General features: G+C 32.1%; 1 protein-coding gene across 2 annotated transcripts; it reads right to left on the bottom strand.

Moving 5' to 3' along the window:
* Window positions 1-1,746: 1,746 nt before the first annotated feature.
* Window positions 1,747-5,202, bottom strand: LOC147409184 (abscisic acid 8'-hydroxylase 4-like). Of its 2 annotated transcripts, XM_086426269.1 has the most exons (10): window positions 4,809-5,202; window positions 4,391-4,712; window positions 4,021-4,170; window positions 3,654-3,902; window positions 3,450-3,539; window positions 3,199-3,277; window positions 2,969-3,075; window positions 2,723-2,841; window positions 1,944-2,088; window positions 1,747-1,886 (listed from the first exon to the last, which is right to left on the bottom strand). In XM_086426269.1, exons 1-9 carry the CDS (start codon window positions 5,003-5,005, stop codon window positions 1,965-1,967), a joined length of 1,437 nt encoding a protein of 478 aa, XP_086282395.1. In that variant the 5' UTR covers window positions 5,006-5,202; the 3' UTR covers window positions 1,747-1,886; window positions 1,944-1,964. The 2 variants fall into 2 exon arrangements, with proteins under 2 accessions (XP_086282395.1, XP_086282388.1); XM_086426262.1 differs by having other exon boundaries at window positions 1,747-2,088.
* Window positions 5,203-24,709: the final 19,507 nt, after the last annotated feature.

Consider the following 24,709-nt stretch of genomic DNA (forward strand, 5'->3'; position numbering starts at 1 on the left):
TGGGTATCGAACACAACCTACAGACTCTCACCACTTGTTGGATTCGAAATAGCCATCGTGACACCTCCTCGGAGGAATCTTTGATTAAAGGAAAAAAAAAAATCAAAATATTCACTGAGATAAAATGAAATATTATGGAACATTCATAATATATCACACTTTTTCATGTTGATGTGCATTTATAAACCTGTAATTTTTCTTCTAAAATCCTATCTTGTTCCTAAGGTCTGAAGGTTAAAGTTGATAAATCTTAATCTTAAAGATAAGGATAAAAACAAATTCCATCAGAAGTTGCATATGATGGGTTTTAGGGAGAAAAATCAAGGATTTTTGGCTTGAGATTGAAGCTGAGGAGAAGTAGATCATTTTGATTAATCTCTTAGAGAAGACCAAGGTCAAGGAGTGTGTTATCCGTTTGAAAACAAAAGGGGTATCTCAAATAGTCATCAGTTTCTAACTTGTCACCAAAAATTTCAATGGATGCATTTTGAAAAAACTCAATTTTTTAAACCATGATGAGTACCAATTATTTATTAATTTATTTCATTAAAATATTTTTGCGAATGAATAATAATATTGATCGTAGAGTGTTTGTTGGTGGCTAATCTCCGATTAGCAAGACTAATAATAACCAATGCTTAGTAAAAGAGTTAACGAAAATTCAGCCAAGTTATGGATTTTGTCTTTGATTTTTATAAGCTTGTTATGCTTGTTGCTAATGATTATTTCATTTTTCTTTCTATAGTGAAAAATATTGACATATTAAGTTTTTTTTATAAATTATTCGATTTCTTTGTGATACCATGTATTAGTCAGACAAATTAAGTTGATATTTTTGTTGAATAAGAAGGTTTACAAGGGATGGATTGTTCACTTGGTAGTCTTCGAGAATAATGTACATACATGCACACACAAATCTCATCATTTAGATTATTTTTTAATGAATCAGAATCAAGTAAGGTATCCCATTCTTATAAAATAGAAATAATAGAAATAATGTTTACGTGGCATGTTTTAAAACACATTGGGCTCCTGGACAAATCATTTTCTACATTCCATGCCGCTTGAATAATCTCCAATCAAAATGTGCCATGTAGACACCGTATTTGATTCTAAGAACTTGATCGCGACTCTTTATGAATATGGAGCTCCTACGGATAATTCCTATTGTGATATTGGATTCTTAAATTATTATTATTATTTTTATAAAAAAAGAAAAGAATCAATAAAGATGCAACCACCAAATCTCATCACAGTTGTAGGTCTGCCAAACTCTATTAGCCACATCTTGGTGGGTCCTTGCCATCGTTTGCAGAAAATGTGGTGTACTTAGTAATATGACCCCTCTACACACCAAAACTTCGACAAACTTTTTGTCCTTGAAAGAGAGAGGGAAAGAGTGCCTTCCAGCCAAGGAGGTATCCCCACATAGTCTTCCACTTGTCCAATCAAAAAACTAACACGTGGCTCATTTATAGCCTCTGCTGGGATGATGGTCAAATGATTTTAATGTATTTTAAATGCCGAGGACTAAGGCATAAAAAAATAAAATAAAATAAAAGGTCCACTAGAAGAACACTATCTCTCACTTGTTTTTTTCTCTCTCCATTAATACTCTTTTATTACTCAGAAATAATTTTTTTTTTTTTTTTTTTTTTAATAAAAAAAAGTTACAATTACAGGTTGGAAAAGATAACAAATTCAACATCATCACTAGGGGACCATTTGAAGATAGAGAGAGAGAGAGGCAGAAAAATGATGAAAATTGAACTCCTTGAATGAAATTGATAACAAGATCAAAGTAAGGAGAAAAAGTGGGATCTTTTCTTCCCTTTAATGAGTTTGATTTTGTTAGATTTTAGAGAGAGTCCATGCTCCTTCATGATCCATGTTATATATATTACTCATTCATAGAATGGATGGATGATGAGTGGCAAATGCTACCATGCGCTTCCTTCTTGTTATCATGCGCTTCCTTCTTGTGTTTGGCTAACTGAATATTCTTTCCAAAACTTGGCTTCAAGTCCATGCTGAGGGACTGGGAATGGGCCATACTGAATCCCACTTTGGGAACCCACCACTTCCCACCTGCAACCAACATACATACCCACAACCAAACAAAACCCTTTTGTTAAATTTCAAGATCCACTCTTTCTCTATTACAGATACCATATATTGCTACTCTTTCTCTTTGAGAGCTGTTATTGGCACCCCAATTTCTTAAATTATTTATCACACCCCAACTAGTGATTTAAAAACAACCTTCAAACATTAGAAAGGTTTGGCTCAAATTATAATTTCAACATTACAACACTCATTCAAAAAATTTCAGTACTTTCTATAAAATCTCAAACCCATATTGGTAACCCAACTTTTATTTATTCTCAATCATTCAATTATTATTTGGGGTGTAATAAGTAAAAGTTGGGGTGACAATAGCAGTTTTTTTTCTCAAATTTTTTCGATGGCATCTCCTTTCAATTCTGACTATGGCTTGTAAAGTACTCAGATTTATTGTTGCACATGTGATTTCCATGCACATTTTGCCAAAAAAATACTATTTATCTAATGGTTATGATTATAATAAGATTTGGGTAAGTTTTTGATGATCATGAGATCTTCTAGCTTAGTAGGGGGACCCCATTTAAAGGTAGATGGTCCAAACTCCAACACCTGTGGAACCTATCCATCCACCATTTTCTCTCAGTAGTCAGTTTCATACCTGAACTTAGTGACCAGATGGTGGACCAAGATAAGCATCTCCAGCTTGGCAAGCTCATTTCCAGGACATGAATGCACCCCATTTCCAAATGGCATAAAAGTATAGGGCTTTGGTGCAACCTGATGCACATATTACAATAATATATTAAACACAAAAACTCTTATATCATTCAAATCAAATTTATATTTGAATCCTTAATTAACAAATCAAGAAAAGTAACTTTGATCTGTCTCTCCACACCCATACCTCAAATCTTGAAGGATCAAACTTTTGAGGATCTTGAAAGAAGTCAGGGTTGTGATGTATGTTCCTGAACAAAGGCATCACCTTCCAACCTTTTGGTATAAGGTATCCTGTCATAATTTTCAAGACCAAAACCAAAATTAAATCCATCATTTTAAAACAATGAAATAAAAACCCACATGAAGTACTTAAAAGTATGGGTAAGTCACTAAATCTAGTTTTTTCAACCATACCTTTGTATTCTACATCAGCTACAGCTTCCCTAAATGTGAAAGATATGATACTTGACATCCTCAAACTCTCTAATATAACCTGAAAAATTTTCACTTACAATTAGTCATCAAGTCATGCAAATAATTGGACTCGTTCAAATATGCCCAATTACATAACAAACTAAGATTTTTTTTTTTTTTTTGGGTACTTTTGCAACATAGTTTCATGCATGCATTTAATTTAAGTATAACTTGTGTGTGACTATACATACTCTATAAGTAAGTGGCATTCTTCTTGTTTGAGCCCATGTCAAGGGTAGACTTCCATTATTGTTGGACTCATATATGGCCTTCTGCTCAGCCTGGAAGACAAGAAAATAGTTAATTATGATAATAGCTTAACTTTTAACTAAATTCTTTAATTTAGTTTGAGATAAGAAATTTAAGCTAATTAAAGGGAATGGTGGAGCTCTTACTTTTACAGCTTCTAGAAGTTTTGGATCATCATGGAGGAATTTTAGAATCCATGTTAGAACACTAGCTGTAGTATCTTGTGCGGCGAACAACACGCCAATGATGTTATCGGCGATTTGATCATCGGTTAAGATTTGACCCTTCTCATCTTTAGAGTTCATCAGACAACCCAAGAGATCCTTCTCTACTAATCTCTTCTCCTTTCTTTCACAAATAATTTCACTCAGAATCTTACTTAGCCTCTTCCTCGCCTTCAAGAATTAATTGAGATTAACATAAGAAACTGTCAGCTTAATTGCCTTCTATGGAAGACATAATTAATTAAAAAAATAAAAAGATTAGTAGAAGAAGTATAAGTATCTTAATTACCAAGACTGCATTGTTGTATGAAGTTCCCGGCATGACTGTAGGGAATGAGTTGTAACCTTTGTTTACTATGAAGTAGTTCTTCTTCAATTCTTCTTTATAAAATGCATCCAAGCGTCCAAATATAGCAAGGATACCAATGTCGAAAGAGAACTGATTACATATGAAGGAAGAACCATAAGTCATGAAACCATGAACAAAACAAAGGTGATTAATTATTATTAATAAGAAAATTTATGGAGAACCCATTACTAAAATCAAAACTCTAAGGGAACCCATCCAATAAAATGTGAGAATAAGACAATAGAATCACCCCAGTAAGTTATTTATTAAAAAAATGACAAAATGATCCCAAACAAGAGGATTTTCCAACCTTCTTCATTTCATGGAAGGTGTTAACAATGTTACTGCCAGCCCATGAATCCAAAGCGGAGACAGCGATGGTTTCGATGTCGAGAACAAGATTTCGAATTGTATCTAGAGATAATGAGCCTTGAACCAGCTTCCTCAGGCGAGTATGATAGTCTCCTTGGTGGAAAAACAGGGCAGAAGGGCCGATCATACGTTCCTTACTTTTTGGGTACGTGGGCTTGAACAAATGAACTTGTGTCACTAACACAAACCGAGCAGCCTCTGGGCTTGCTAACATAACACATGGACAACCAAGTATATGGGTCTTGAAAATCTCTCCATACCTAAAAACAACCACCAATTCATCAAAATTAAGCTACATTTAAATTCATGATGAACCCATATCTTTTTAAACAGAGAAAATAGGAAGAGATGGAAACCTTTTTTGCTTAGAAGCAAAGAAGACATTTGGGTCTTGAGAGTAGAGTTGGAGAGTCTCTCCTATATAAGGCCACCCCATTGAACCAGGAGGAAGCTTAGCTTTTTGTTGGTCCTTTCTATTTTTTTTTCTAAAGATAATGCATGAGAGAAGAGTGGGAAGAAAGAGAAGTAAGCATACAAGAATACTACTACCCATGTCTCTCTCTCTCTCAACAGGTGTGTGTTTTGTCTGTATGGTAGTAAAGTTGTAATAATTTGGTGAAAGGGGAGGATATTGTAAAGGATTTTGGAGATAGGTTTTGAGAGGGAGAGAGGGGGATGGGCTTTTATAGAGTTAAACGGCTGACGAGACCATTGGATGGTTGGAGATTTGTTTGGGTGTGGAGGTGATCCATTGAAAAGATATATGTTGTCTCATCATGTTTATAAGGTAGGACTCATTCAAATCTCAACAACAACGTAACACAGTTACCACCCACCCCACCTAGTATCTTCTTTCAAACATATTTACAATTCTAGAAAATGCTCAAAATCAAAGCTCATTAAATGGATTGGATTTGATGAGTCATAAGAAATCTCCTTCGGACAAAAATATATATATATATATATATATAAACAAAAAGTTTACAAAATTACAATTTTCACTGATTACAAAATTCACTCAACATAAATTTCATCCTCTAGAATCAATCACATATCTCAAGATTTCGTCATGCTTATGATCTAGAATTTAAAAGGTTATACAGAAGTGTATTTTGTGCCATTGAGATCAATAAACCAATTGGATAAAATCGAGAAGACATTACATGAAAATTAGAAAATTCGACAAAAAAATTTGACGGGCCAAGGCCTACAAATTTTAGAAATTGAATTTTGACGGTCTAGGATTGTCGAAATTCTTGATGTTCCCAGGTTTGACGGCTTAGAACTGTCGAATTTCTCCCATCCTTCATTAATTTGACTATTTCGACCTGTCGAAAAAAAAAATTGACAAAGAAAAATTTGACGCCAATTCAACCCTTTGGTTTGTCGAATTTTATGAAATTTGATAACCTAAGACTGTCAAATTGGGCTTTTTCACATTGTGAGAATGAAACAAACTCCCATGCAAATCAACTCACTTATTTGATTACCAGATTCACCTTCTACTCTCTCTCTCTCTATTATTTGGATCGATTAGGGTTCACTATTCTTGATTAATTAATATCAAAACTCTAGAATGAGTATTCCAACGTTTTGTCGATTGCCTTAATAGATGCACGATCCATTATTTTATAGATAAGAATAGAGGACCTAGAGATCATCTTTTTTTAGGATTCTTTACCATCAAGGTTTTTAATAAAACTCTAATCAAAATTCTTTATTTAATTGTAACGTTTTAGGGTTTCCCAAAATATTGCTGGCCATGTGGGCCACACCAAAACGTGGTCTAGGATACCATCCCAAGCCATCCCACTTGACAAAATCTAAAATTCATTCAAAAGTACCTCCCAAAATACCCATAAAATCTGTGGTAGAAGCTAAAATTTTCAAAAGCAATAAAAAAAATAATCCAAAATTTTCCTTAGTAGAAGAGAAAATGATATATTGAAATTTCGAGAAAATGACTTGCTGTCTTTTAAAATAAGGAAATTGTATTCCACTCATGTTTATTTTCATGGTCTTCACTCTCTCTCTGCTAAAAGTGAATCCTTTATAGCACACAGTTCTTGTAGCAACCTTGAAGCATACTTTCAACAACTGAAAGAGCGCCACATCAACAATAAAATTAGATCTCACAACTTAAAGTATGGTGAGTTCATTAGCCGTTCATTTTTAAAGAGATGATCTGTATAAAAAAATAAAAAAATAAAAACTTATTTTTTTGAATCTTTTTTAATCAGATTTAAGTCATGATCACAAGAGGGTGAGATCTTAATTTTTTTTAAAATATATCTCTCTTCCTTTGAAAGTTTGCTAGAGGACCCACTTCCCGCTTTGCCCATCCATTTGCCATGTATATGGGCATGGAATGAGGCTTGATTCACGATTTGACCTAATCTAGGCCTTAGATTTCTCATGTATAAATTCTTAATTTGTGAATTGACTTAAAATGAGCATGTTATATAAAGATTGAATATAATCCAAAGGATATTTTTTACCTGTTCTCCATTAAACAAGTGGTTGAGATAAGAGGAAAAACATAAATTTTCTGAAGATCAATATTCTTGCTTTCTAGGGATTATTAAAAACTCTTTTGGGATGCATTTTCTAGGGAATCCTGGGATTATTCGCCCATCCCAAACATTTGTCATACTACAAAATAAAGCCTCAAATTAACATCGTTTGAGACTAGTCTTTTATTAACCCAAATTGGATTTTAGTATGTTCTTGATTATGTGTATGTAGTGGGATTAATTCAAGTTTGTAGTGTGAACTACGATGATATATATTTTTCTTGCTAAACAAGTGAAACGATTGTATAATTATGATGATACATGACATGAAGTAGTCAAATAGCTTAGAGAAGTACCATTATTGAGAATCATTCCACTTCAATACAGAAAGTTAATAGTAGATAGATAAGATTCAAAAGTAATAAGACATAAAATATTCATTAAAACTTTCAATAAATGACTTTAAATAAAAGAAACTTTGAAATATATAAGAATACTAAAATGGAAATGAAGCAAACTGACCTAACAAAGTGTGCACGATTAATAGGTGAGGTAACAAATAATTCTTAGCAACAACAAAGCTACAATTCTAAATAGCCACTCCAAAGTTTAATACCATAAAATAATTAAGTAGGACTAAACTACAATATGAAGTATATATAAATATAACTTCATTAGTAGACACAGATAAGAAGGCAGGTAAAATTTTTGGTGTTAAGTAAATATCCCGAAGCGATCGTATTCGATTGTCACCATATATTATTTAAGTCCAAAGACCAAAAAATTGGGTAGTATATCATACTTAAAATTTAAGTTGAAAGGTTAAAGTAGATGTATGCTTTAAGGCCCACCAAGGGTTAGTTGAGATTGTAAGACTGATTGAATTTGTTCCCCAAATTATGACTTCGAATCTTTATATGCCCCTCCACTAAAAAGGTGACTATTTACCTACTGTACATGTGTCGAGGGAGATGGTACATGCAACCTGCCAAAGCAAAAAAAAAAAAAAAAAAGATGTATGATTTATGAGAAATAGGAGTGACTTAAACATCCCAATCAAATTACAAAGAAAAATTCACAAAGCAACAAGAAGACCTACTGTGCTTTATAAAATTTAATGGTAGACAATTAGAAACTAACATGTTTACATATAGTTTGGTCAGGATAAATAAGAGAATAATGAGATGGATAAGTAGAAAGACCAAAAAAAAAAAACATATTCATGAAAATTTAGGAGGTTGTTTGAGATGGTTCAATCATGTGATGAAGACTAAAGACAACCCTAATTGTAAAGAATGTTTAAGTAGAACTTAAAAGAGTGTATGAAAGACCATAAAATAAAATAAAAAAGACAAGAATTGAGGTAGAGTGAGCTATTTGAATAGACTTGAATATGGCATTGTAACTTTTATGAGGTCATGTATTCAGTCTAGCTTACTCCCTTCCCCTCTATAATTTGAACATGATTTGTCAAATGGTGTTTTATTTGCATGACATTTTTGGAACCTATCTTTTAGGATTTTTTTTTTTTAAAAAAAATTTAAATAAGATCGAATGTAGATCGTGTATTTCAATCTGAGTTAGGTGTCGGATGAACGTTTTTTCTTTCTAATTTTGGGAGTTAGATACGACCATACCATTATCATATTGTACACTTTCCTGACCCCAAGTTTCGATTGATCTCACCACTAGGTTAATGCGATCGTAGCTTAAATAATGGCATTATTTTTTTTCATTTCCAATAAAGTTATCTTTAATAATATTTTTATGTAAAGCTTATAGAAAGTATATAAAAAAGTTAAATGATAGGTAAAATAACTAAAATAATACTTTTGCATAGATCATGCTAATCATTAAAAAAAAAAAAGTTTATAAGGGAATTGTAGAAAAAATAAATAATTATTTATTTATAAATAAAATATTTAATGATGAATATTATTATAAGTATATTAGGCGAAAGCTTTCTAATGATACTATATTTATAGTCAGCCAAATTATAAACTGAACGTTCTTCATGTATTTTTGAAAACTCTAGTAATAGTGTTCCAAATCTTGCTTTGAAAAAAGCCGATTCTTCTCAGCCTGGTTTCATATATACCTTATACCTTGGATAATTTTATAATAAAAAATGTTAATTATCGTTGAAAAGTATTTTTCATCTATTTATCATTTTTGCATTTTTGAATTTTAAATGAGTTATTGATGAAAATGAAGACAAAACTTGATGAAAGCGATGTCATTCCCACATCAAAACTACATGCCCACCATTTTATTTCAACTAACTCATGAATTCAATCTAATAGTTTGAAAGTGTTAGATCTATATATCCCACAAAAATTCAATATTCAACAACAAACAAAGCTTTGTCCCATAGATTTGGGGTCAGGTTAAACAAATCATGTTCTTTCACTCTTCTTTCTTCAGAACCAAGTTTTTATCATTGAAAGTTGATTCATATTTGCTGTATTGGATAGTCTTGTCATTATTTTAGGACCTCTAACTTGAATATTTCTTGTGTTTGGGATTGTTATAGACCTTTGTTGGATATCCCCAAAACATACTACAATTTTTTTTTAGCATCATTGTTGCTATTTTATCCATTCTAATACTTCTAGTCATCGATAATCTCAACATCAACATATCAATTATCTCAATTTATTAATTTGTTGCTTTTTCATTATCCAATATTCATGGACAACTATTCTTACTAGTGTTTTATAACGTTTTTTTTTTTTTTTTAGCTTGATTCATATTCATCTATCACATAATATTTTAGGAGTGTATCTCCACTTTAATCATTCAATGCATATTCTATAGGCATCTTCTTCCCCAATCTTTCCATTCGTATGTACGACAGACACGAGATAACAAAAATGATCGTTTTAAGATATTACTAAACCATCAATTTTAGCTTGGCATTCCTCATATTGGGTGATAGTGCTAAATTTACATTGCTCATAGTCGATCTTTTATTTTTCTATTGATTGATAATCATGCTTATTATTGAGAATTGGAACTCATGAGCATAGAAATTGAACCTAGATCTATGGTATTGTTACTCTTAAACTTTACTAATTAGGCTAGCAGGCACCTTCACTTACAAATTCCATATAGTGGATCTAGGCTCTACTTTTTCTAAATCTATTTGACATATGCTTTATAAGAGTGCTGATTTTTGAACTCAACTTGATAGGGAAACTCAAAAATTCACTAACGTGGCATGGGCAAAGAATCTTAGATTCTCTCCCTTGGGATACACAATCGACCTAATTGACATGTCATTTGTAGTTGTGTATCCCGAGCGAAAGAATTTACGATTCTTTACACATGACACGTTGATAAGTTTTGAGTCCAACTGTCAGGTTGAGTTCAAAAATCATTAGTCATTTTGTAATTTGAATTTGTTTTTATTTTTTTGGTAATCCATATTTAATCACATCAACTAACACTACATCACCTATGACTATAAATAATCCATACCAAATTACTTGCTTTTTGTATGTGTAATTACTTCATCTATTATGAAAATGAACAAATACAGACTCATTAAAGTCGACCACTAATGCTAAAAAAATTAAAAAATTAAAAAATTAAAAAATAATAGTAGTTATATATTGACTAAACATCTCCCTAAAAATAAAACTAATATCCAATGATTATATAACTTACAATCATGGGTAAACAGGCCTAAAAAAATGCCACGTGGACTTTTTAGGTGGACTAACATGAAAGTTTGCGTGGCTAAATCAAATGCGAATTCATTAACAAGATAGTAATACCGTTGTTTAATGAAAACATAAGGATTTAAAACAAAATAAATATAAAGGAACATTTATTTTGGCGAGTCTAGAAGCCTGGCTAACGTTTGGGGCACACCATGTGAGGGAAAATCTTTTTAGTCTCCAACTCCACGTGGTCAAGTTAAGTATAGTATCAAGAGTAAATGTCACATTTTCAATTAGAAAAATGTTGGTTTTGAACCATTGAGACACGTGTCGTGTTTTTTTTGTATATTAATTCAAACACGATACACATCCAATGGCTTGGATTTAACCATAGTGTTTCCATGATGTTGATTACAAGTATAAATTTTCTTCCAATTAGTTGGTAAAATTGCTTGAAAAGGACAAGTTAAGAGCCTCTCGTCGGTCACATGTTGACCATTTAAGCGGTTTGTATTTGTGTATTTCCGTGCCGTTCCTTCTCGTATCGGAACTTTCTCGAAAAGTACAATCGAGACGACGACACGTGGCGTGAGCGTGACAGCCCCTCAGCTCCTAGCAACGAATCGTTGTTGCACAATGAAGTGAAGCCTATATGAGAGTGGTAGAGGAGAGGGAGTCCATGCTCCCGAAAGTTCCAAATGCGCTTTTCCGTACACAACTGCTGACGTAGTAAAAAAGAGACACATCGATCTCATCTCGAAGGTTGGAGATCCTACGGCTCTTACACGTGAGCTGGACGGCACTGCCAAATCTAATGGGTCCCACTCACATCACATGCAAGGGTATCCTATTCGCTGAAGGAATTCGGAGTAGACGAAATGACGGAAACACCCCTCCCCCCACAGTTCAATGAAGTTTTGATTTCGTTTGGAATCTGACTACGCTACGTGGCACGCTTTTTAGTGAATTACAATCGTCTTCTTGTACCCGTGGCAACCTCTCGATATGCTGACTTTCAAACATATTTTGCAAGCTTCTCCACAGATACTCTGGTAGCCAAACTTTAGTAGGTAAAAATGTTGTTAGTGGCTAGGAATTAGTGGGTGAAGGCCGGTTCCAAACCTAGGCCTTGGTATCACGTATCAAGAATCAACACTCCTCCACTTCATCAACCACACAAGTTAGTTTATGACACCAAAATATATATATATATAAAAAGATATAATCTTAATGTTGTTGGAATTTTTTTTTTCTCTAAAATCTTTAACGCACTACTTTGACAAAGTAACAAAAATTTTGAGTGATTCTAACGAACTTTAGTCAAATTTGAAGGATCTTGACATTGAATTTACTCTTTTTTTTCATTTAGTGTCTAACAATCATTGTCTAACTTGCCTTTATTAAAAGGGTGACTCAACTAACAATCCTTAATTAAGTCAGTCTCAATTGTGTGTTTTGAATACCTAACTAACCTAATTGGTATTTTTTCCATGCTAGCTACCAAGTATTCAAGAGATGCCTTCTCATTGTTAGGGTTCTCCTACCTACTACAAATATGTATGATATCTTGTATATTAAAGGTCTATCTGTGGGGTGTAATTCACCATTGTTCATATTTTTTTTTTTTCAAATCAAAATTTAGATGCTCAGATTCAATTTGACATCCCTTACTTCAAAGCTTTCAAGCAAGAACATCCTAAGATGCCATTCTAGGGAACTAGACAAGAAGGATGGGGTATCCCGATTTTTGGTCTTATTCGACTTGAGAATTATGAATTCCTAATCTTTTCTTGATTTGTATTTCAAGGTGCCACATGTTACTTTTGATCATTGTATGTAATTTTCTACTCACATAATTCTTAGTTTGGTTAATGCTACAATAGCAATTTACTAAATAGAGTATTAATTTTTTTTTTCTTAGAGTACGATTCAAAAAAGCTAGTGTTGAATGTAAAATACAAACAAGGTCCCACTCAGTATAAGATGAGGCCTAAGTCGAAAACTCTAAAGGAGGTCTTTTTGACATTTAACACATTAATATAAATAATATTAATTAACTATTTAAATAATTAAAAAATTATTTTAAATTTATTTTATGATCATTTTTTGCAAGAAAAAAGGATGTAAAAACGTCAACATTTTTTTTTTTAAGTTTTTGGAAAGAAGAACTCCAACCTCGATAAGATTTTGTAAAAAAATAAAAATAAATTCTAAAGAATTTTCTTTTGGAAATTAATTATTATTATTATTTTTCATTTTAAGAGATCTCCAAAGTAGAACGTGATATATATTTAGATATTCGATATATAATTCCATGAACAAATAAAATTAATGATCTTTAAATCTAACACATATCTCAAAATTGATTCAACATAGTCATGCTCATAATATTCAAGAATTTAGAAAGCGTAACTTATAACATTGTGATCTGATAATTGAAACATGTGACTTGTTACGCAAGTAAACGAACCTCCTCTTTTGACCCTTCAATATTAGACTCACCTTCTCCTCTTGTTCTATCATTTGGATCAATCTAAGCTTTCTGTTCTTGATTGATTTCAATCCCAAAATCCTAGAGAGAGTCTCCATGTTTTAGCTTCTTTAATGATCATTGCTAATCGTTGATTGTTATAAACCTAATAGGAGAGTTGATCCATTTTTAGGTATAGAAGAGTAGAGGGCCTAAAGTTCTTTTTATAGTAAAATTCTTTACCATCAAGGTTTCCTATTAAAACCTAAGGATGATTCTAATTTAGTCCAACGGTTTAGTGGATTTCCCAAATATTGACAACTCTTATTAGAATCCAACTAATTAAAAATGTGTCAATTATGTAGGTTGATCGGGTCACCCAATAAAGTCAATCTAACATAATGGGCTTAAATTTTTTTTTATTAAAAAAACCTTGTTTCAATGTGGGTAGGTATAACGATCTAAAGTGTTTTTTAATTTTTTGGAAACTAAGATTTCCTTGAGAAACTTCAACATAGGAAGGACCTTAGAACATTTTTTTTTCTAATCTTGAAGTTATCGAAAGAGTTTTTTATTTTTTGGGAACTAAGAATTTTTAACCTAGTGAAGATCCAAGAGATGTTAATATTTATTTTTTTTGGAAAACTTTAAAATTTCAATGCAAAGTAAGAGATTATTTTAAGATAATTTTTTAGAAAATCATTTCCATCATGAGAACCCTTAAATAAATATTTTTTGGGGGCCTTCTCTCAATGTGATGCTTTAGGCAATCGTCTTATGTTTGAGCCAACTCTGAAGCAAACATAGCTTGGGTAGGAATTTTTCATCTTATTTCAACAAGGAATTTCTTTATTCCATCTTACTAAATTAGGTTCTTGAGAAATCTATTGTCAAATAGAAAAAAGTATATAAAATCAAAATATTTTATATTTATTTATTTTTTGTAACCTAAACCAACTATTCCAAAAAATTTATTATATTTTTGAAATTGACTTTGTCATGTAAATAATCATTATAACTGTAAGGAATTTTTAATTTCTTTTACCTCGAGATCTCTAATCAAACAACCACCTTATTATGTTCTTGGGCACAGGTGTGATACTTGAATAAAAGTATTCGCCTAGTTAGATTCTCAAGTCTATATATTTCAGTTCCCCAAATCACGTAAACACTTCAAAGATGGAATCGATAATCAATCTAGTTGAGTAATAAGGATGTTTTATAAAAAAGTTGCATACTTTTGTTTCTGATGTTATTCATTTTATAATGAAGGTGGCTATTAATTTGTCAATCATCTTGGTTTGCTAAAATTACCCTTGTTGTAACAAGTCATAATTGTTACTAACCATATATACATATGTATAATTTTAACAGTACCATGCTTCTCAGCCAATCGTATATTCATTGTCGTGAGTCTTCTTACTCATTAACTTAAATATCAAATTGATTATTGTTGGTCACCATTATGCTTGCTCTAGCCATCAAACACTCATGTCAAAATAATAAATCTTATTTACATTTAAATTTAAATTTAATAACATATCAAGGAAGGCATTTTATTTAACTAAATTGTATCTTGAGAAAGACAATCATGACCCCACCCATGTCCGTGGCATAGTTGTATTTCACTTATCCTTAATGTGGCTCATCAACTACCTTTTCCACTACTCTCGTTACCACCACCAATCTTCGATTGTTATTATTATTACTCTATTACTCCGATATTATTTCTCCATGTTCATAGGTTATTATTGTAAGAGAATATGATACATTATATTATGATGATGAGATACATTGTATCATTATCAATGTATCTCATCACGAAAAGGAAGGTAGTGATGGAAAATAATATATGTAGCAATATCAATTAGGATATTCTACGTTAGACATGTAAATAAAGTAGAATATTTATATATGGGTCAGGATCGCTTGACTTCTTAGAATGACTCATGAAAAAAAAAAACACATGATCCCAACCCTTTAAATGCAAAATTTAATGGTTGAGATTTATCATCGGGATAAGTATCTTCGAGATTTGTATAAGTGGTAAGGGCGAGCACGTGAAGTGTGGGTTAGGTGCACGTCACGGGTTCAATTCTCCTCTTGGATTTTTCTCATGATTTAATTGGGGGATCATGGCGGTGGGTTGCTGTGGTAGACCTCCCTGAGATTAGTTGTGGTGCTCGCAAGTTGACCTGGACACTCGGTTAGCAAAAAAAAAAAAAAAAAGATACTCATAAATCTCAATCATTAGATTTTGTGTTTAAAATGTTGGGATCATCTGTTTTTTTCATAAGTCATTCTTAGGAGTCAACGGATCCCAACCCTTTATATATTATGTTGGTTTCCATGTCTTGGTTGATATAATCTCTATAAATACCTTAGGGTTCATTTATTATTCATCCAAAAATTCTCAATAAAATCAATTTTCTTCAATTTGATAGGATGATTTTTAGAGTCTTGAGAATGATAGAACAATTTCATATTTCCAAGTAAATTTCATGATGCTAAGCATAATAGCTTTATTGAAGTGCCACATGATGATTTTAATTTGGCTAAAATTATTGAATTAATCTAATGTTGCATTTCATGTGCATCAAATATTGAAAAACATTTCAAAAGATATCATGTATTTTTCTTGTTTTCGTGAAAATAGATGGTACATTTGAATTATCTCTAAAGAAAGAAAAAGCTCGTCCCTAGACATCAATTGATAGAAAGTCAAATCCTCATCCATGTTGTTGGAATCGAAATTGTGTAATATCCGACCTTCCTGATGTATAATCCCTAGGATTTTGTTGATGAATCAACCCAAATGTTTGAACAAAAGTAACATTTGCTTCACACAATATATAAATAATGATGATATAATAAAGTGAGACGTGATCTGATAATTTAATAAATCAATAACTAAGCATTGGCATGTGTATGTCGTGTGATGTAAAACTTACGCAAAATCTAAAAAGAGTCACATATTACAATTATCAAGAAGAATAATATAGGCATAATAAAAAATGATTTAATGAAGGATTTTTATGTTTTAAAAATTATAAAAATATGAATAATGAAGGTAAAGGTACACAATTTCACTTTTAAAATCGTGTTATTCAATCAAAATTTCTTGTGACTTAATTCAAATTATAACAACAGAAACAATAAAATTAGAGATCGATATGAGGATTTCAATTTCAAATTAATAGGGAGATTGAAATAGGATAAAGTTTGGCACCCACACCCACTATGTGAAAACTAAAAATTTTGACAGGAAAATTCGATGGGCCAAAACCCATAAATTTTAGAAAACGAATTTTGATGATTTATGGTCGTTGAAAATTTTTATGATTCCCAATTCGATGGCTTAGAGCATCAAATTTCTCCCCGTCTTCCATTAATTTAATCGTTTCGATCTGTTGAAAATAAAAATTTTGACGCCTTGGTCTATCAAATTTTTTGAAATTCGACATTTTTTTACTGTCAAATATAAGCTTTTTTCATGTTATGACCTATTGACTATTGTAGTAAGAGGAATTAATGTTAAAGTTATTCTAGAACTTCTTGACTTAGGAGTAAGATCCTCGGAATGTATTTATGTTAAAGCCTTTTCTTTTGAACCCATTTTAAATAGTAGATAAAAACTTTTTGTACTTGTGGATTCTTATTTCATTGAGTTCGATTATTCAACTTGATGACTCGACAATAATGGATTGCCCTAATTGATAATAGATAATATATAAAAATAAAATTGAACACCACTTCATGTGGGTTATCGTTGGGTGGCAAACCTAATCTTCTTAGAGTAGAAAATGGAAATAGAAGAAAAAACAACCACGTGAGAGGCCGTGACATGTTTTAGTTGGCATAAGAGAGACGTTATTATTAATAAGTGAAGCAAAGTTAAATCTTAAGTGGCCTACTTTTCCTCTTAAAATACAAAATCAGTAACAATCTATCATTCTCTCAGTATTCGTCTTCATAGTCATCATCATCTCTCACTCGCTGCTTCACATGCTGCTCCCTTCATGATAAAAAGTCGTTACAAAGCTTTTTTGCTTTGTTCTGCTATTTCCGGAAATTGTTTGGCTTTTAACGTGTACACAATCATGAAACATCCTATCTTTCTTACACGTGACATATGGTATGATTTTATTTTATTTAGTGCTGGGCACGTGTTCAAATTTCATCCGACCAAACTATCTACCACGTGAAATAAAATCCACCCAAGGATATGGGCAATGGCACTCTTATTTAGTTAGAGGACAGCTGTCAATCTATTAGATTTTCGAATCTACGACGTTCTGTCAAATATATAATTTGATTGACGATGTGATGGTCTATCTAACAACAAATTTTGGGTAGTAATAAGGATCTAGGACTCTGATTTTGGATCATTACTTCACAATGACTCATGTGGACATCTCAAACTTGGTTCAAGTTTTTCGATGACTCATTATGCTTTAAAACTTAGTGGACCAATCCTTTTCTTAGAGGTGGCACTCTCACTTTTTAACCTCTTTTTCGTGTTTTGGGTCTTAAAAATGTTGAAAACTTCTTGATGAATAATTTCAATTCATCCATCTATTAAATATTTTTTAAATTTTTAAATAAATATTAGTTATGTATGTCATCAAAACTAAATATTACTACGAAGTATTGATGCAATTATTATGTAATTATATAATTAATCTTACACTATTGATAATCTGATTTAGGCACATGTTATACTCAATTGACTTACCTTACGTGATAGGCTCGAAAATCATAGATCTGTTATTCTCAAGATACAAAACTATGATTCCCCATAAAAAAATAATATAATTTTATATTCTGAAGAAAGCAAATTTACAATTTTCGAACCTATCATGTCAGGTAAGTCGATTGAGTATTCCATGTGCCTATGTCAGATTATCACGACTCTTAATCTTAAACCTTCAAAATAGAAGAAACTTCAATCATTAAAATATATATTGATTTTTAATTACTAAAACATATTTCATAATATTAATCAAGAATTAGTTTGTTGTAACTTAATGGAAGGATGATAAAAGGCAAACTAGATAAATAATACTAAAAATGCAACTAAACCATAGATGTGGGGTGATTGAAAATATAATACGATGGACCATGGTAGAGCATAATTATATTTTGCAAGGCAAACAATTTATTAAATAAAGTGTGTTTACTCACATAAAATATCTAAATTGTAAAAAAAATGATTTTTTTTTTTTTTTTGCAAGAGATGATACGTAAGATGATGTAAGCTGAGCAAAGGAGCCTACAACAATTAAATTTAGAGTACATGTGGATTCTCAAAGGATGCGTTGAGATGTATAAATACTATAAATTAGTTGGATATAGAATAAGAAAAATATATATAAAAAAATTGACCTACTGCAAAGTGACGTGTTGATTTACCAAAAAGTGTTGCATCAACTGGCATGAACAAGTTATTATGTGTAGATCCTCTCAAAGGATGCATTTAGGTCTAAAAATAAATAAATAATATACATTCAAAATCAAATATTAAAAAGCAACAACTATAATATAATGCTTATTTTTGGATGTTATCACTTTAATTTGTATCAAGGGTCTCTTTGATTGCATGGAAAATAAATTTCCATACATTTCCTAATCCTTGATAAATGCAAAGTGGAAAGTAGAAATCTTTAAAAAAAAAAAGGATTTTATCGTTTGATTACACTTTGAAAAATAATAGGGGAGAAATAAAAAAAATGAGAGAGGGGACTAGACAGAAGCGAAGCAGGGATGAGGTGGAGGAGGAGGAGGGGGAAATGGAAGAAGAAGAAGAAGAAGAAGAGAGAGAGAGAGAGAGAACAAAGATGACGATGACAGCAATGACTGTAATGTGGCGGTTGACCTTAACGGGAGTTGTCATGGTGATGAGAAGAAGAAGAAATTAGGATTTTGATATGAAGGTGAATTTCATTTTCCTATTGTGATGGATTTCAATTTTCTATGAGAATAGATGGGAAAATAAAATTTAACCTTTGTTGAATTTTTGGATTATGGTGAAAAATCATTTTTGCAAAGTCAATCAAGGAAATTTTTCCTCTCATTTCTATAGGTAATTAAATAGAACCTGAATGTAATACATATTGTAATCTGATTGTTGAATATGAAACTAGTAACAATATAATATAAGTTTCATTGTATTCTTAAAAACCAGTATCAAAAGAAAGATGAAAATTATTTCAAGATAGTATCTCATGTCCCAATCTTGAAATGTAAGATTCTTTACACCGCAATCTAGTTGTTTGTTGCCTTAGCAGTGTTTTAAAAATATAATCAATGATTGGATCGAATATTTGTCAAATTGGTTGGACCATAATTTGACCTTGTTATAATTCAATAAGGACCCATTCATGTTTATTAACAAACTTTTATATATATAAATATGGGTCGGGTTCCGTAGACTCACATTACGACTCACATTGTGACACACCGTTTTGTCTTATATGGGCAAAAATATTTGGAATGGGCTGAGTTTTTGTGAGGATGATCTCTATGGTGAGGAGATCATCCTTGCCAAAAATCAGCTCATTATGAAACTTCTAACCCCATGTTTACAAGTTGAAAAATTTTAGATCGTCCAATTTTTGTAAATCAATTTTGATGGGGTTAGAAGTTTTGGAATGGGATGATTTTTTGCCAAGATGATCCTCTTATCACAGAGATCATCCTCACAAAAAATCAGCCCATTCCAAACATTTTTTCCCATATAAGACAAAATGGTGTGTTGCAAAGGGGGTCGTAATAACGCCATCCTATATATATATATAAATATATATATATAGGATTAGGATTCGTATACACATAAAGCTACAACATGTTTTGTCTTATATGAGCAAAAATATTTGGAATGGGCTGATTTTTTGTGAGGATGATCTCTATGGTGAGGAGATCATCCTTGTCAAAAATCAGCCCATTATGAAACTTCTAGCCCCATGTTTACAAGTTAAAAAATTTTAGACCGTCTAATTTTTGTAAATCACTTTTGATGGGGTTAGAAGTTTTGGAATGAAATGATTTTTTGCAAGGATGATCCCTTCACCACAGAGATCATCCTCACAAAAAATCAGTCCATTCCGAACATTTTATGGGTCGGGTTCCGCAGACTCACATTACGACTCACATTGCGATACACCGTTTTGTCTTATATGGGCAAAAATATTTGGAATGGGCTGAGTTTTTGTGAGGATGATATCTATGGTGAGGAGATCATCCTTGCCAAAAATCAGCTCATTATGAAACTTCTAGCCCCATGTTTACAAGTTGAAAAATTTTAGACCGTCCAATTTTTGTAAATCAATTTTGATGGGGTTAGAAGTTTTGGAATGGGATGATTTTTTGCCAAGATGATCCCCCTATCACAAAGATCATCCTCACAAAAAATCAGCCCATTCCAAACATTTTTGCCCATACAAGACCAAATGGTGTGTCGCAAAGGGGGTCGTAATAACGCCATCCTATATATATATATATATATATATATATATGGGTCCCGTTCAGCAACAAACATTTTGACAAACATTTTGGCAAAACATTTTTCAAAACATGGGTTAGAGGTTGTGGAATGGGCTGATTTTTGGTGATGATGATCTCTACGGTGAGGAGATCATCCTCACCAAAAATCAGCCCATTCCAAAACTTCTAGCCCTAGTTTACAAGTTGAAAAATCGTGAACCGTTCCTTTTTTGTAAACCATTTTTGATGGGGTTAGAAGTTTTGGAATGGGCTGATTTTTGGTGATGATGATCTCCTCACCGTAGAGATCATCCTCACCAAAAATCAGCCCATTCCAAAACCTCTAACCCATGTTTAGAAAAATGTTTTGCCAAAATGTTTGTCAAAATGTTTGTTGCTGAACATTTCCCCTATATATATATAGGGGACGGTTCAAGCAGCCCTAAAGTTTGCCAAGTTTGGTGCCAAACATTTTTCAAAATATGGGTTAGAAGCTTTGGAATGAGCTGATTTTTTGTGAGGATGATCTCTATGATGAGGAGATCATCATCACCAAAAATCAGCCTATTCCAAAACTTCTAACCCCATCACAAGTGATTTACTAAAATTGAACGGTCCACGATTCTTCAACTTGTAAACTAGGGTTAGAAGTTTTAAAATGAGCTGATTTTTTGTGAGGATCATCTCTTCACCGTAGAGATCATCCTCACAAAAAATCAGCCTATTCCAAAATTTCTAATCCCATCAAAAGTGATTTACAAAAAATGTTTGACACTAAACTTGGCAAACTTTAGGGCTGCTGAACCGCTTCCACATATATATATATATAGATATATATATATATATATATATATATATATATATATCTATATATATATATATATATATGGGGTCAGGTTCAAACGACAACCATTTCAACACACATATAGACAACGTGTTTTGTCTTATATGGGCAAAAATGTTTGGAATGGGCTGATTTTTTGTGAGGATGATCTCTGTGGTGAGGAGATCATCCTTGCCAAAAAACAGCTCATTATGAAACTTCTAGACCATCCAATTTTTGTTGAAAAATTATAGACCGTCCAATTTTTGTAGATCAATTTTGATGGGATTACAAGTTTTGGAATGGGATGATTTTTTGCCAGGATGATTCCCTCATCACAGAGATCATCCTCACAAAAAATCAGCCCATTCCAAACATTTTTGCCCATATAAGACAAACACGTTGTCTATATGTGTGTCGCAATGTGTGTTGCAGGAACCCGACCCATATATATATATATATATATATATATATATATATAGGATTAGGATTCGTATACACATAAAGCTACAACGTGTTTTGTCTTATATGAGCAAAAATATTTGGAATGGGCTGATTTTTTGTGAGGATGATGTCTATGGTGAGGAGATCATCCTTGTCAAAAATCAGCCCATTATGAAACTTCTAACCCCATGTTTACAAGTTAAAAAATTTTAGACCGTCTAATTTTTGTAAATCACTTTTGATGGGGTTAGAAGTTTTGGAATGAAATGATTTTTTGCAATGATGATCCCTTCACCACATAGATCATCCTCACAAAAAATCAGTCCATTCCGAACATTTTTAACCATATAAGACAAAAACGTTGTAGCTTTATGTGTCTACGGAACCCCCCCCACACCCACACCCACACCCACACCCACACCCACACATATATATATATATATATATATATATATATATATATTATATATATATATATATATATATATATATATATATATATATATAAAAGGAAATGTTTGGCACCCTATACTTTACCCTACGTGTTTTATCCTACATGGGTTAGACGTTTTGGAAGGAGCTGATTTTTTGATAAGATGATTTCTACGATTAGAAGTTCCTTCTCACCAAATTTCTAGTCCCATGTTTACAAGTTGAAAAATCGTGAACCATCCATTTTTTGTAAATCATTTTTTATGGGGTTAGAAGTTTTGGAATGGACTGATTTTTTGTGAGGATGATCTCCACACCAAAAATCAATCTGTTCCAAAACTTCTAACCCATGTAGGACAAAACACGTTTGGTAAAGCGTAGGGTGTCGAACGGGACCCATATATATATATATATATAATATATATATATATATATATATAGAAAATGTTCGGCACCTTACTATTTATCCTACATGTTTTGTCCTACATCAGTTAGAAATTTGGGAATGGACTAACTTTTGGTGAGGATGATCTTCTCACCATGGAGATCATCCTCACCAAAACACGTAAGGTAAATGTAGAGTAAATATTCATAATTAAACTTATGTGGAACTTATTTAATTACAAAATTGGGTCAAATCGTTCAAACAACTAGTTTGATCCAAATTTTAAAAATGAAAATGTTGAAGTAACATGAAAATGTGCGTCATGAGAGATATTTTTGACGAGGATGTTTGTTAGAATCATAGATGCTTTCATCAAGATCTATAGCAGGACTCTTTTAAAAACTGTGTCTCTGTACTATCTTCTATCAACTTCATCTTATTTCCAACCAAAATTGAAACTCAAAACTTATTATAAACTCAAAGACATGCAACTTATTGCTTTCAACCAAAATTGAAACTCAAAACTTATTATAAACTCAAAGACATGCAACTTATTGCTTTCATACTGAAATTTCGATTCAGAGATGATGGAGTCAAGTCACAAACGAGTTAACTCAGATTGATGCATAAGTGGGTGGGTGGGTGGGTGGGTGGCGTGGGGTGGAGTGGGGGCTGATGTTCGTGAATTACCCGACTCGGGGTAGCATCAACTTTGTTTCGTTTTCATGGTTTCTAGCTGTAACCAAAAAACTCTTTTAAAAATGACATTTTCTTTCCACGTGGCAACCATTTGTGGTACACGTGCCAATAACTTGTGATAGAAAGAGACGAAACCATATCCAATGCAAATCGTCTCCACCAGTTCCGAACCATTGGATGATCCTCGTATTCGTGATTGCGAATCTTTCTGTCCGGTCCTTGAGACGATGGTCTACCACGACTGACGGCACACTACGAAGAAATAACGTGATCTTCAAAAGTTAGTTAACGAATGGGACCTGAATTGGGCATGGTTTTGGAAGGAAAAAACTTTGAAGCGTTCCGACCTCTTCAAAATTTTGAAGAACGCTCTTCATTGAATTACACGTGGCCTTTCTATAGGCATTCCAAATTTTGACAGAAAATAGCGGCATGAAATAAATTTAAAATGCCACGTGTCTTATAACATGGAAGGTTCCTTCAAAATTTTGAAGTGGCCGGTCCGCATCAAAGTTGGACTTGTTTTGGAAGCCCTTTATTGGGATTTGGATCCTTCTTAGTAATCTCCCTTCCAATTCTTGAAAAATTCATGAATTTTTCATTTTTTTAATGAAAATATTATTCTCTGAATTATTAAATCATTCTAAATAATTCATAAATTTTAAATTTGAAAAGAATAAAACGTATTTTTTTCTTCGAATTTTATGTTTTTGATAAATTTTTATAAAACTTGATAGAAAAAAATAAAAAAAAAATGCTACTATAACTTGTTGTATATTATAAAGTGTAAATTTGTAAGTTATGACGTATAACACAAGTCGACTTTGAAGCTGCCATACCTTAAAATTTTGGAAGAATTCACCTTTTTAGGTGACAAATATCCATTTTATTTTTTTAAAAAAATAATGACATGCCCCTCTACATTTATTTGAGATTAGACCTTAATTTTTCAAATTGATGACTTGTTATGTGACTTTGGTTTTCTTTTAAAAATCGATGGAACAATAACCTCAATGTCTTCATTATCACTACCATCATTATTACCATCACCAATTTCATCATCACCATCACTATCATATGGCCGAATTTTTTATTTTCAAAATTTTGAAAAGAAACGGATAATACACATATAAAGCATATATCGCATATTTTTCATTTATCGAATTTTTTACTGGATTTTTGCCGTCCAAAATCAAATAGAACTCGAATTTTTCATGAATCAATTTTTTGCCGTATTCCAAATTGCTAACAAGGGATTGAATCGGTAGAGTACAAGGAATCACACTATTTTTTGCACTCCTCACCTAAAAATTTCACATCACACTCCATTTGATTGTACTTCAA

This window comes from Akebia trifoliata, chromosome 2 (genome assembly GCF_017979445.1).
Source record: "Akebia trifoliata isolate Shusen 1 chromosome 2, ASM1797944v1, whole genome shotgun sequence".
Taxonomy (NCBI): Eukaryota; Viridiplantae; Streptophyta; class Magnoliopsida; order Ranunculales; family Lardizabalaceae; genus Akebia; species Akebia trifoliata.

Coding starts and splice junctions, on each gene's coding strand:
- LOC147409184 (XM_086426269.1), bottom strand. CDS start 5,005: ATGGGTAGTAGTATTCTTGTATGCTTACTTCTCTTTCTTCCCACTCTT. Junction 4,713..4,808: donor TTTGCTTCTAAGCAAAAAAG/GTTTCCATCTCT, acceptor GGTTGTTTTTAG/GTATGGAGAGATTTTCAAGA. Junction 3,076..3,198: donor AGCTGATGTAGAATACAAAG/GTATGGTTGAAA, acceptor AAATTATGACAG/GATACCTTATACCAAAAGGT.